Below are 12123 nucleotides of genomic sequence, written 5' to 3'. Positions count from 1 at the left end.
TGAAAGTTTGACTCATTTTTCTACCACTTATTCATTAGTCACCTTTATAATTGCATTATGATAGCTCTAATCATCTTTTCGTCCAATCATTCCAGTCATTTAGATACTAAGAAAGAACGTTGAAAGGGAAATTTTTGGGTACCGTAACAACTTTTTCTCCTCTTCTCCGTCTTACCATAGTGGGTTAAAGTATTTTCAAATGGTTTAATTGTTTTCAACAGCCACTATCCTCCCGACCCCTCTGCCGATTACTTCCTCAAGTCTTTGGGGATTCCTGAGAATCTTAGGGAAAAAACAGCCACTTAGGAGTTGAGGATAAACTATATTTTATGCTATCATCATGATCTGGTCCCTACAGACACTATGCCAGCATGGCTACTGCTGCTTATTTAGCACCAACAGTTACCTTGTATTTTAATATATGATCTTTAAAGGCTGGTGTGCTATAACTCAATTATTCTGTATTTGACCTTTAATGAGTTAAAGTTGTGTTGTTGCCAGGAATCTCCTTTGAATCCCAGAGCAGGTGCAGTAGAATCAGATTCTTATTCTCTCACCGTATATATATATATATATATATATTTATCTCTACTTCTCTCTCCCCTCCCTGCATGTCTTCCTTCTCACTTCATAACCTCTGGGTTACTAGCATGAAATAATGAATCTCGATATATTATTATATGATATGGACTGCTTTAAAGAGAAAAACTGGGCTGTCGTTAAGTCCCAGTTTCACTCATCTTCTCTAAGCTACATCACTCAATAAGCTGATAGGTCCTATATAGTAGCTGCTATCAGTTTATTTGCAGCATAGTTTAAAGTTTTAGTAAATGAGTCTGTTCACAGAGATCGCCTGAGCTGTCAGCCATGCATTCATGATGATGATGACACATGTCCAGAGCTGGAGAGGGAGGGGATTTGCTTGAGTAAGGAAAGTTCCTCTTTTGACATCAGAGAGATCAGTAGTTTTCCTATTCACAAAGTTGCAATGGTGTCTAGCTTCTCCATTTAACTTATTTGGAATGATGTGATCAAGAGAGGCTGGAGCAGGATTTAAAAAAAATAACCCCAGTAACTTTTAAACTAAACGACTATGATCATTGCAAACTTTGCGTACAATAATACATTCTACAACATATCAAACCCTAAATCTGTAACATTAGATCCCAGAATATCTTTTGTGACATAAAACCTTGAAGAAATTTGAGCCTAACTAGTAGTAAAAGCATGTAGATTGTTTTTATAATAACTTAATTTCCCACTTCGACCAAGGCACACCTCCCCCCCCATGAAAACTTTAAACATGAACATGTGAAACATACTGATTATCAATCAGTTGTATTCTAAAAACATTTCTCATGCATAATGCGGGATCAGGGAGTAACTAGTTAAGATAAATGCTCAATCTGAGCTCATTTATTCTCAACCCGTCTAGATGTTGCGTCATGCATTCACTTATAATTTTGTGTTGCTTTTTTTTTTCTTATCAGATTTCTAGTTTGGAGTGGAATTCAATGGAACTGTCCACAAAAGCTGCTTGGAAAGAATATCTACGAAAGAATCTGTTTGAAAATGACTTATGATCTTCTGTTTTTTTTTTTGTTTTGTTTTTTTATCTAGAATTAATTTATATTTTATTGCTAATAAAAACATATTTTTCAGAATGTGCTCTGATAGATATTTTGTGTTGTTTTGCATAACACATTTAAGAAGTAGGTAAGCATCTTGTTTCGCTAACAAAACGGTTGGACATTTAAACAGGCAGCAATTATCATATTAACTTCATAATGCAGGCCATCCAACAGTTCCGGGGTCCTGTCTCGTTGTCCGACTTTAGTTGCCTGGTGTCCTGCATATGAGGATACCAGGGAACTCTACCTGGGCAGCACAGCATAGCATAGAATTAGATGAACGAGTGCTTGGACAAAGGACACCAAAACCATGCAGTGAGCATTGCAGAAGAAAAGCGGCAGGCCCGTTGTAATGGGTGTTGTGAGTCGCGTCACTGGTGATGTCTTCTCAAGGCCTTGCCCACCCTATCCTGATTATCCCGGCATGATTGTTGTTGACAATTCTATAGATGGAGTTTCATTTGTTTTTAACATTTTTATGCATAGCTATGTTTCATTGTTGTAATAGTTTTTTATATAATACATTGAGTAATCAAGGTTTATGGCATATCTTTATTTATTGAAGAACCAGGAGTCAAGGATACTGGGGCAGGTGTTAAAGAAACCTGTGAAAAGTGGAACGAGTTATTTAGGCACTGCTGGTGGTCGGAGAAGGCTGGGGAAGAGTAGCGTTGAGTGAATAAACCCCAATGACCAGATGCAGATGAGACCTGCAGATAAGCTTATTTCTTATGACATCACAGAAGTCAATGGAATAAAAGTCAATTACAGGACACAGTCTAACCTTACGTGTAAAGACTCCTGACATTTAACGAAAAATTTAAACTCCAAATTATATCTTGATGAACTAAATAACCAAATTACAGTACTGACCCATGTCCATTCTCTACACATTAGATGGCATTTTTGAAGGAAACGGTGTATAGTCCCAGAGTCCATGCCTTCCCTTAACACAGCGTTTAGCCTAACATTTTTCCATGCCTTTTTGCAAGGTCAGAGTCCTGCTTGGGTTTAAATTAAAGGTGAAAAATGCCATGTTTGGGATTGCATTGTTTGTTCGTTCTTATATGTTAAAAAATGCAAATCGATCATGTGATGCCAGTTCTTGGAAACGTAAAGATTGCCACTTGCAAGTAATGAGTGGTGTAGTTATTCAAATCCTTTATTCTTTTCACTATAAATTTCTGTACAACTTTTAGTTTTAGACAAGTAGTAGCAACAAAACGAAAAGAAAAAAAAATGAACAAACAGTATAGTATACTTGTTTTGTGGGTTTTTATGTAAACTTTAAGATCTGATCTGCTATTATAATTTTGTAAGTTTAAAAAGATTGAGATTTGTCTCAAGGCAAGTGGCTCCGGAAGCATAGCGGATCTCTTTCAGCATTCCACCCCATTCTTTCTTGTCATCTTCAAACCTGTAGAGGCAGAGCACAAAAGATGATGAAGAACATCAACATTTTAAAATCAGATTTAAAATTTTATGTTAAAATTTCTTTTAGCAAACTCTAGACATGTAGTGCATAGACTAGACAGGAGGTAATCAGTAGGAACAGCCCCCCGAAAAATATTTTTATATATATATATATATATGATTAAAATTAACCGACATATTTAATGTGTATGTAGTCAAAAAGGTACAAATGTTGAGTGACCTAAAGTGGTACCTTACATTAAAGCAGGGATAGGCAACCTTCGGCACTCTAGATGTTTTGGCCTACATGTCCCTTGATGCCAGCGTTATGGCTCTAAAAGTATTAAGGGCGGTGTAGTTTACAATATCTGAAATGCTGAAGGTCGCCTACCCCTGCATTAAAGGAACACCTTAAGTACCATAGCCACTCCAGCCTGTTGTGGATATGCCCTCAAGACTAATTTATCATGTGACCAGTAAATGAGGATGTATAGTCTTGACGATGTTTTGGCCTAGGGCAGCCAAAAAAAATTAATTCCTCAATGTCCGTAAATTAACTCTACTATTAAAAATTAATCTCCTGTTCAAGAACCCATCTCATGCCAGATTTACTGTTCAGAGGTCTTGATAATAACAAAGGCCTACAAGGTTGTAATGTATGCCTTTTTTGGTTTTAGTAACACTTGCTGGCATGGTGCACCCCTTTAAGAAAAAGAAAAAAATGTATCTGTGATCCCACACCGAAGCCAAGTTCTCTCTGCATCCTAATCTGCCTTTGGGGATGTCACTCCCCGTAATTGCAGGGCAAGGGATATCTTAAAGGCCAGTTTGAGGGAGGACTAGTGGGACATGCCGCCATTGGCCGTACACCCCCAGCATGGTAGGTGTGCTGACAATTAATGCCTTTAATGCACAGATTTCACTTCATCAGCCCGCAACAAGAGTTACACTTCTGGCAGCAAAATACTTTATCTCTGTATGTTCTTTACTTTATCTCTGTATGTTCTTTACTTTATCTCTGTATGTGCGGCATTCCTTTTTGAAATGCTGCATGTACAGACTCCAAACGCCATGAACACTTCCAGTCATCTGAAGTGGTCATGGTGCTTTGAGTAACCCATTAACTGGCATTGTGTTACGGAGGGGATTAGACACCCTTCTGACCCTGAGAAGAGTCCAATGAACATTTACATACAATTCATGTAAATCATATCACATTTAAAGAATGTGCCATTAAGCGAATTTCCTGCTAGGGAATAGTTTACCAAACTGACATAATTTGTGTCACTGACAAGAATGGTTTAGGACCACAAACATGCAAAATGGTCTTAATGCAAGACTTTTTTAAAAAAATTTGGAATGAATGTGACATGTCTAGATATTAAAACTTCCCAACTTACTTCCAAACATCTGTGACCTCAGAAGGTGCAAACTCTTGGGATTCCAACTGCACCATGACAAAGCCTCCTATAGCATATAATGATCCGGCCACACTGGTCATGTTAATAGAACTTCTCTCCTGGGGGAATTCAGCAACTGGCTCCCACCTGCAATGCAAAATACAAACATATCAATACAAACAAGTAATGGGGAATGATGTAAAAGTGTTAAATCATCCGTATAAATTCAATGACATTATGTCTAGGTAAACAATTTGCTGGTTATTCAGCTTAAAATATTTGTTTAGGGCCACAGTCACAAATTACGCCTTTTCCAGATCCACCATTACTCCACTGTCCCCACAGTCTCCATTTTGCTTTTCTAAAACCTATAAAAACATACTTACTTATTACTTGCAATATCAAAGGCTTCAACTGATGCAGTTAGACCATCTTCTGTGACACCTCCAACAACAAAGATCTTGCCGTTGTGTACAGCAGCCCCGAACATTGAGCGTGCTGTCCTCATGGGGGGAAGATCTTTCCAATCTCCTTTCTTTGAATTGAAAACAAACATTCTTCCAGTACATTTCCTGAGATTATAAAGATAGATGGAGAATTATCTCAGATTAGCCAACAATTAATTGCAACATGATACAATGTAATGTTGTGTAGATCAATTTTTTTTCCAGGAATTCTTTATTTAACAGTTTTTATTGCCAACTTGTTAAAAGTTTGGTTTGCTCTATCTATCGATCTATCAAAAATGTAGCATTTTGAAAACCTCATGAATTGTTTACTTAACCAATAACCTGAAATATTTAAAATTTTAGTGTGGGAACAAACATCTCCATCTATCCCAAACATCTCCCCTGACTTGATGTGTACAAGCAATGCTAACTACGAATTCTGGATACATTAAAGTTCTCTTTTCTATCATTATATCCACTTCTCTAGATGGAAGTCCATTTGAGGAAACCCTTCTTCATGTCCTGTTATCGATGACATAAATTTGTCCTCTTGTATACTGTATATTGTTTATTTCACACCCTACGAAGAGCTAAGACTGTATGCCTGTTTTATATATGTGCATACATACATGTATACACAACCATAATATAACCAGCCGATGCTCTGCAATATTAAAGGTGCTGGCAGATAAACATGACAGAACATAAAGAATGTTCTAGAATTTCAGCCTTGACAGGTGCAGTAAACAAAGTTCTGTTTTAGAATACCAGATCAGGCATCAACGGATTTTGGCCAAAGGCTTAGATCAGCAAAGGTCCTTTCAATTAAGAGGTCAGAGGAACAGGTGCTATATATGACTAGATGCAGATATATATTGGGGTGTGTACGGGTGAATCAGAGAGCCCCATAACATCAAAATTAAGTGTGTTGTGTAAGTTTACTGTAGTGCTCCACAGCAATTTTATACAGTGTACCAAAGTTCAGAAAGCTTCATGATACAATTCACAATGATGTGTTGGATGTACATTTTGTCTTGCTGTAGAGTTCTATGAAGCACAAGTAATAAAGGAAGTAGACATCATATGTACCCAAGCCCCATTTATCTGTATTCCCAGACCCTCTTCCATTCCAATCGCTGGTTTACTTTTATTATTTATATTTTTATTTTAATTATATGAGCACCCTCTTGATTACCTAACTTTTTTTTTTGGTAGTATGAGAATGTGGGTCTTTGTGAGAAAAAAATATATAATAATATTTTCTGCTGTTATCAACACATTCAATTCAATGGACCCAGTATACTAAGATGTTTTACATGTACCATACAGGGTTAGAACACTTACTTGTCATCAGTTTTTCCACCAAGAGCATAAATCAATCCATTGTGTGACACTACAGAATGCCCATAGACCTTAATGGGCAACTTTTTTCCTTCTTTCCAAGCCACTGCTCTGAAAGAAGATATTTAGAGAGTTAATACCATTGTCACCGATCTTTCGATCTTGTGGAAGATTTTGAACCATATGTGACTTACTTGGAATCATAACAGAATACAGAATCCAGTGACTCTTCAGACTGAAGGTCTTTGCCAGCAATGGCATAAACACAGTTGTCGGCCTCACCCAGACCAAAGAGACATCTGGCAGATGGCAGTGGTGGAAGTCCAACCCATTCACCAGCAATGGTATCTAACTAAAAAAAAAAAATTAAAAAAAAAAAGCATTAGTGATAAACTCAGAAATAATAGAACACAACAACCAAAGGAACTAATTCCACAGAAAGCAAAAAGATAAGATATATATATATATATATCTTTTTAAAATTTGCCTTTTATAATGTTATATGCCTTATTTTGTTAACATCCATGATTCCTTTATTTATTATACATTATTTAAAGAAAAAAACTGTGATTAACTAAGATCTTGTGGACAGTACAGGTTTCTTTTGAGTGTATAACCATTTGTGAATGTAAGTAATGGGCATTTAAAATTAAATTTATAGTTACATTAAATTAGTAAATTTTTAGTTAATGTTACCAGTATATATTACAATTTACATGTAGTTTATGTAGTAGAAATGCACTCACATTGGTCAGAGCCATACTTCCAGCTCTGGCTATAAATGGCTTCAGGCACTGATGCCTGAGGCCTCCCTCTAGCCTAATCAGCTGTGTTTCGTGACTATTGACCTGTCCATCAATTTCTAACAGTGGGAATGTGCACCTTACACCTTGAGTGACTGTTTTTGATAATGCTTTAATCTACAAGGACTGGAATAAATACATTAAAATCCTAATATTGTTTAACCCCTTAAGGACCAAACTTCTGGAATAAAAGGGAATCATAACATGTCACACATGTCATGTGTCCTTAAGGGGTAAACTAAACAACTATTGCCAATGACATATTTGCATATTTATAAATGCTAACGTGTTATAATAATTCTCCTTTTAGAAACCATGACTTCTCTAGAGATAACATATATAAAACACTGAAAATCACTTATAAATTGTGTTACCCTTTTTTCATGTGTTGCTCCATCTCCATCACAATCCAGTTCCGTCCTGGCACACATTACAATGGAGGAGGAGAAACATAAACATTGTATACATTTCTCCGTCTCTCTCTATGCTGACAGGTGCAAATGTTTTTTTTAAAATGATAGAAAAAGTGCTTTCAAGTTTTACAACATGATTGACAAGGAGCCAAGATGGAGGTGCTCCTTTCCAGGATATAGATAATTACAGCGATGTGGATTTTTAAGTTTTAGTTTTTTTTGTCAGAGAAACATTTATACAGTGGTACCTCGGTTTACTAATTTAATGCGTTCTCCGGGACTTTTCGTATTGCGAAAAATTCGTAAACCGAAACTGAATACCAATTAATCCGTTCCGGATGTCAGAAAAAAGTCAAAATGAGCTGGCATGGAAACCAACCCGCAGTGCAGAACACACACTAAAAGGCATGCAAACGACAAAGCTCGGCTCCCTAGCTTTCCACAGCTTGAGAAATGCACCAAACAAGTTCCAAAATGTCCCAAAACCGCTGCAAAAAATTTCCAGAATAGCTCCAAAATTTTATGCAAAAACTGCTCCAACACCTCCACACTCGACGCCATGTGCTACCCACAGACTTCAGCATACGGGGTGGCGCTATAAACCTCCCAGGCACAGTGCATCCTGGGGAAACTTGCTTCATATTGCGAAACAAATTCATAAACCGAGGCATTATTTTCAATGGATTTTCATTTGTAAACCGAAAATTATGTTTTGTTTTGTTTTTGTAAATCTTTTTTTTTAATTTATGTTAACCGAGGCGTTTGTAAACCGAGGTGCCATTGTATTTGTATAAGGGATAACTAAACATAATATTACAAATGCTGGATTTTAATGTTTCACCTTCAAGTCTTGATATTCAGTGACTGAAATGCACATTCGTGGAGGTAAGACCAAATGGAACAGGATACTTTTATACATGCATGGAAATCATAAGATTTCTGATTTCACAAAATATTAAATAAGGAGCAATCCCCGTGGGAACTAAAAGAATGTCTCAGAACATTTACAACTTATCACCCAAAATTGGACCTATATTGCCCTAATAAATCTCAACTAAGCAACTGCAGAAAGGTGACTTAGTAGACTATTAGACTACCATTATTTATGTCCGATGTGAATTATGCATACAGGACAAATGGCTGTGCTTTAATTCACACTGGTCTGAACTTTTAGATTGAGACTCCACATTAGTACATTGGTAAGAGGGATGTAACAATCTCACTTAACAGGAGACTTCTTACTGCTGTATGATGGCATAGCAGCAGGCATCTTCAGCAGGCAACTAAAGTTCACGAAGGAAGCATTTTTAATTTAGAAAAACAAACAAAAAGGTTCTACAAAAATGGACTATGAATCCCCGTTGTGATGTTGGACGGTGGACATCTGAAGGGTACTGTGGGTAAATACAGCTTTCCAAAAAAGTTAAGAGTTATCTAGAATAGAGTTTGAGTAGGAGTTCTAAAGGCTAACAAAGTAGGGAAATGCTAGAACTCTTGGCATGCGAATAGACAACTGTACTCATGAACACAGAAGTAATGATGTATATGATTTCAAAATGGGCTAAATAGATATGCCAACATTTTTTGTATCTCATGCCACAAACGTTGATTGTACATTACTAACTGGCAGGCTGCGGGAGTTGAACATTAAAATAATCATAAATAATGAATACAGTCTCTGCCAAGGTGGTGGTGCTTGCCTTATGTACACCTGCCTTGTGGCATGTACCCTGCTGTAATATGAATATATTAAATGGTTTTTTTTTTTACGAGACATACCTGAAAGAAATATGACTGTAGTGGTTGTTCTTTGCTTTCCTCATCCACATACAAGCCACCGATGACATAGACTTGATTAGACTTGGTGACAATGCTGGAATGGTTTCTTGGAATCAGCTCAGACAATGCTACCAGATAGCATTCGTTATCGACAGGATCATAGGCCACTGTAGCCGTGTCACTAATCATGAGAACCATATTTTTGACAAACATGCCGTGCCTGGGAATGTCATTGAGATATCCGGGAAGAAGATCTTCATCCCCTACATCACCGTCTTCTGCTGCATTTTTTGAATTTTCTTTGTCTTTGGAAATATCAGGGAGCTTGCCAGCAAAAGCATCCTTAATAATCTTTACTTTTTTAACTATATCTGGATTACCTTTAATAAGGTCATCTTTTTCTACATGTTCTTTAAAATATTTTTCTGGCATCAGTCTAAAGCGAATGCAGTCGAACACATCATTTAGAGTCTTCACTTTGTTCTCCTTGTCTGTCCTTGCCCATTTCATGACTGCCTCGAATACAACTTCTTCCTTCTCCACATTTAAGGCATCGCTGGATATTACAGCAATTAGCTCGTGTGGCGCGAGCTGCAGAAAATCATCTTCTTTGCATATTTGTTCAAAGCGATCAGAAACATAGTCACGAGCAGTTATGGCAAGTCTGGGGCAGTCCAGGAGAAGACCCAATCGGAAGATAGCCAGACAATTAGCAGGAGAGAGTCTCCTCTGAAGATAAGTGACGCACACGGTGAACACTGATGGGATCTGAAAGCGACTGGCCAAAGCAAAAATATCCTGCACATTGCCATCGTTAAGTTCAATATCAGCCGAGTATAGGTATTTAAGGATGGACTCCAAGACATTCGGATCTACGTTATCTAATTCCACATTTTTTTTCTTCTCCTCACTTTCTTCAGATAAAAAGAACTCCCGGAAATACGGACTGCAAGCTGCTAGAATCAACTTGTGACACGGGAGATTTTTGTCACCAGCTTTCAGGAAACAGTCAACAAATTTACTTTCATCAAGAAGTTCTTTTAACCCATCTTGAAGAAGAGTTGATTGGTAAAGTCGAAGTTCCTCTTTCAGTTCCTTGGATGGATCCATTTTTACAGGTTTTTTTTCCCACCCCTTGAAAAGCAGGGACTCGAGATGAAAAGGCCTTAGCTGTTGCAAGCTCCCAAGGCAAGCTGTGAAAAGGCTGATCAGTGAACTCTACCGAGCTTAAAGTCTGTGCAATTTAAGCCTTCCAGCTAAATATAGGTACAGACTCTTACAATATGGAATTTAGGTTGGTCTATTTGGAAAGAGGAATTGCTCATGCAGCTGTCACAGATTGAAAGAAACAACTGGAGATTTTGGTTACTAGGAGAGTTATCTTTGTGATAGTGACCGCAGACATACAAAATGAAAAGTCACTATTCTATCTAAGAACGTCCCTGCTCTCTTTTATATGCAGATTTTGAAATGATAACATACTGGAATGATAACATTTTTGAAGAAACATTATTCATTTTATTCATGTTTATTTCTATTTTTTAGATTGTATTATTGTGTCCAATCAATACTGCCAAATTCTATACTCATTCATCATTTACTATATTATGAAAAGTCTTCAAACTCCATTTAATCCTTTTTTTTTTAGTCTTTAGAAGTTCACATTGAGGAGTAGCTCTGACACCTGTGAGTTACAGACATGATGTGCATATTCTGGGTATTATCAATCAAGGCACAACTGTTGTAATTTGGGGGAGGGAGTGCTATATTATATATATTACTACTGCTGTTCATATTGTAGCAATTTGCACCAGAATTAGTTTTATTTTCCTTTGAAACTCTAGCCCATAATATTATGATGCGCAACACGATTAATTGAACTGGTTTCTTTATAAAAAAAAATCCTCAAAACCTTGGTTGTGTTATTTAAACAATTCAGGGTTAATAACGGACAATAACTTCATATAATATAACAACAGGTTCTGAAGACTCCTATCCAGATATTTCTTTTGCTTATCATTTATCAAAGATTTTATCAACGTATAATATCAAGATTGCTCTTTTTAACAACCTATACAAAAACATCAAAAAGCACACAAATGCAAACTCACAAAAAAAATTATATAAAATCAAGATTTTAACTTTTGTATGCCTAAGTGGTAAGCAATATATATATATAGTTTCTACAGGGCACAGGGCACTGTATTGTCTTTTTGGCTTGAAAGGGTTACTGCAGGGCTTCCTACAATAAGTGACTGTAGCATGATATGTCTCTAGAAGCAGTGGAAGTTTCACTGGGACACAAATGTCATGTTTGGTGACAGCGCTGACACACTGACAATGTTTCTATAATTAGCTACTGTAACATTGATAAAACACGGATTCTCAAACTCCGCGCAACTGCATCCTCTGGACGCAATCAAAAACACATTCGTCACATGAAATGCAGGAACAGATTAAGAATTTAGGTCTTCTGGAGACTTCTGGAACTGTACAGTAAAGGCACACTACATCAGAAATAAAAGGCCAGTCAGCTGCTAAAATAACAGCTGAACTGTGCTGAGCAGACACGTAGCTCTCAAAGTGTTAAGGTACCCGGTGATCTGACAGCATGACAGCTGTCTTAGGCCCTTTGTAACAATATAGAATGACTTACTCTCTCCACTGCAAGCATGTAACGTCACACAGCTCTGAGGATGTCACCAGTGACTGGAACATTATATACAGATTACACGGTTTTATAAAGCCTGATGTATTGTTAGAGCAAAGCTTGGTTGTTATGAATATGTTCTTGGAACAGTTTGTACACATTTCCCAGATGGAAATGACATAGTAGCTTTTTCTAAAATCTAACTTGTGTGTATACGCTGATCAGCCACAATATTAAAACCTGA

At 37.0% G+C, this 12123-nt stretch overlaps 2 protein-coding genes across 2 annotated transcripts in view; one reads left to right on the top strand and one right to left on the bottom strand.

Annotated features, from left to right (window-relative positions):
* Positions 1–1642, top strand: part of FASTKD1 (FAST kinase domains 1) — a 39032-nt gene extending 37390 nt beyond the window's left edge. Inside the window, exon 15 of the mRNA XM_063428632.1 lies at positions 1491–1642. Within this exon, the coding sequence (XP_063284702.1) occupies positions 1491–1583 (93 nt within the window). The 3' untranslated portion in view covers positions 1584–1642. The remainder of the gene's footprint in view (positions 1–1490) is intronic.
* A 521-nt stretch (positions 1643–2163) lies between these two features.
* Positions 2164–10444, bottom strand: KLHL41 (kelch like family member 41). The gene is made up of 6 exons (XM_063429701.1): positions 9230–10444; positions 6429–6586; positions 6238–6345; positions 4831–5016; positions 4445–4591; positions 2164–3048 (listed from the first exon to the last, which is right to left on the bottom strand). Exons 1-6 carry the CDS (start codon positions 10337–10339, stop codon positions 2937–2939), a joined length of 1821 nt encoding a protein of 606 aa, XP_063285771.1. The 5' UTR covers positions 10340–10444; the 3' UTR covers positions 2164–2936.
* Between the last annotated feature and the right edge of the window lie 1679 nt (positions 10445–12123).

Source organism: Pelobates fuscus, chromosome 8, assembly GCF_036172605.1.
Source record: "Pelobates fuscus isolate aPelFus1 chromosome 8, aPelFus1.pri, whole genome shotgun sequence".
NCBI classification, from domain to species: Eukaryota; Metazoa; Chordata; class Amphibia; order Anura; family Pelobatidae; genus Pelobates; species Pelobates fuscus.
Note: the sequence above shows the minus strand (reverse complement) of the source record. Positions and strands in the feature narration are given on the sequence as shown.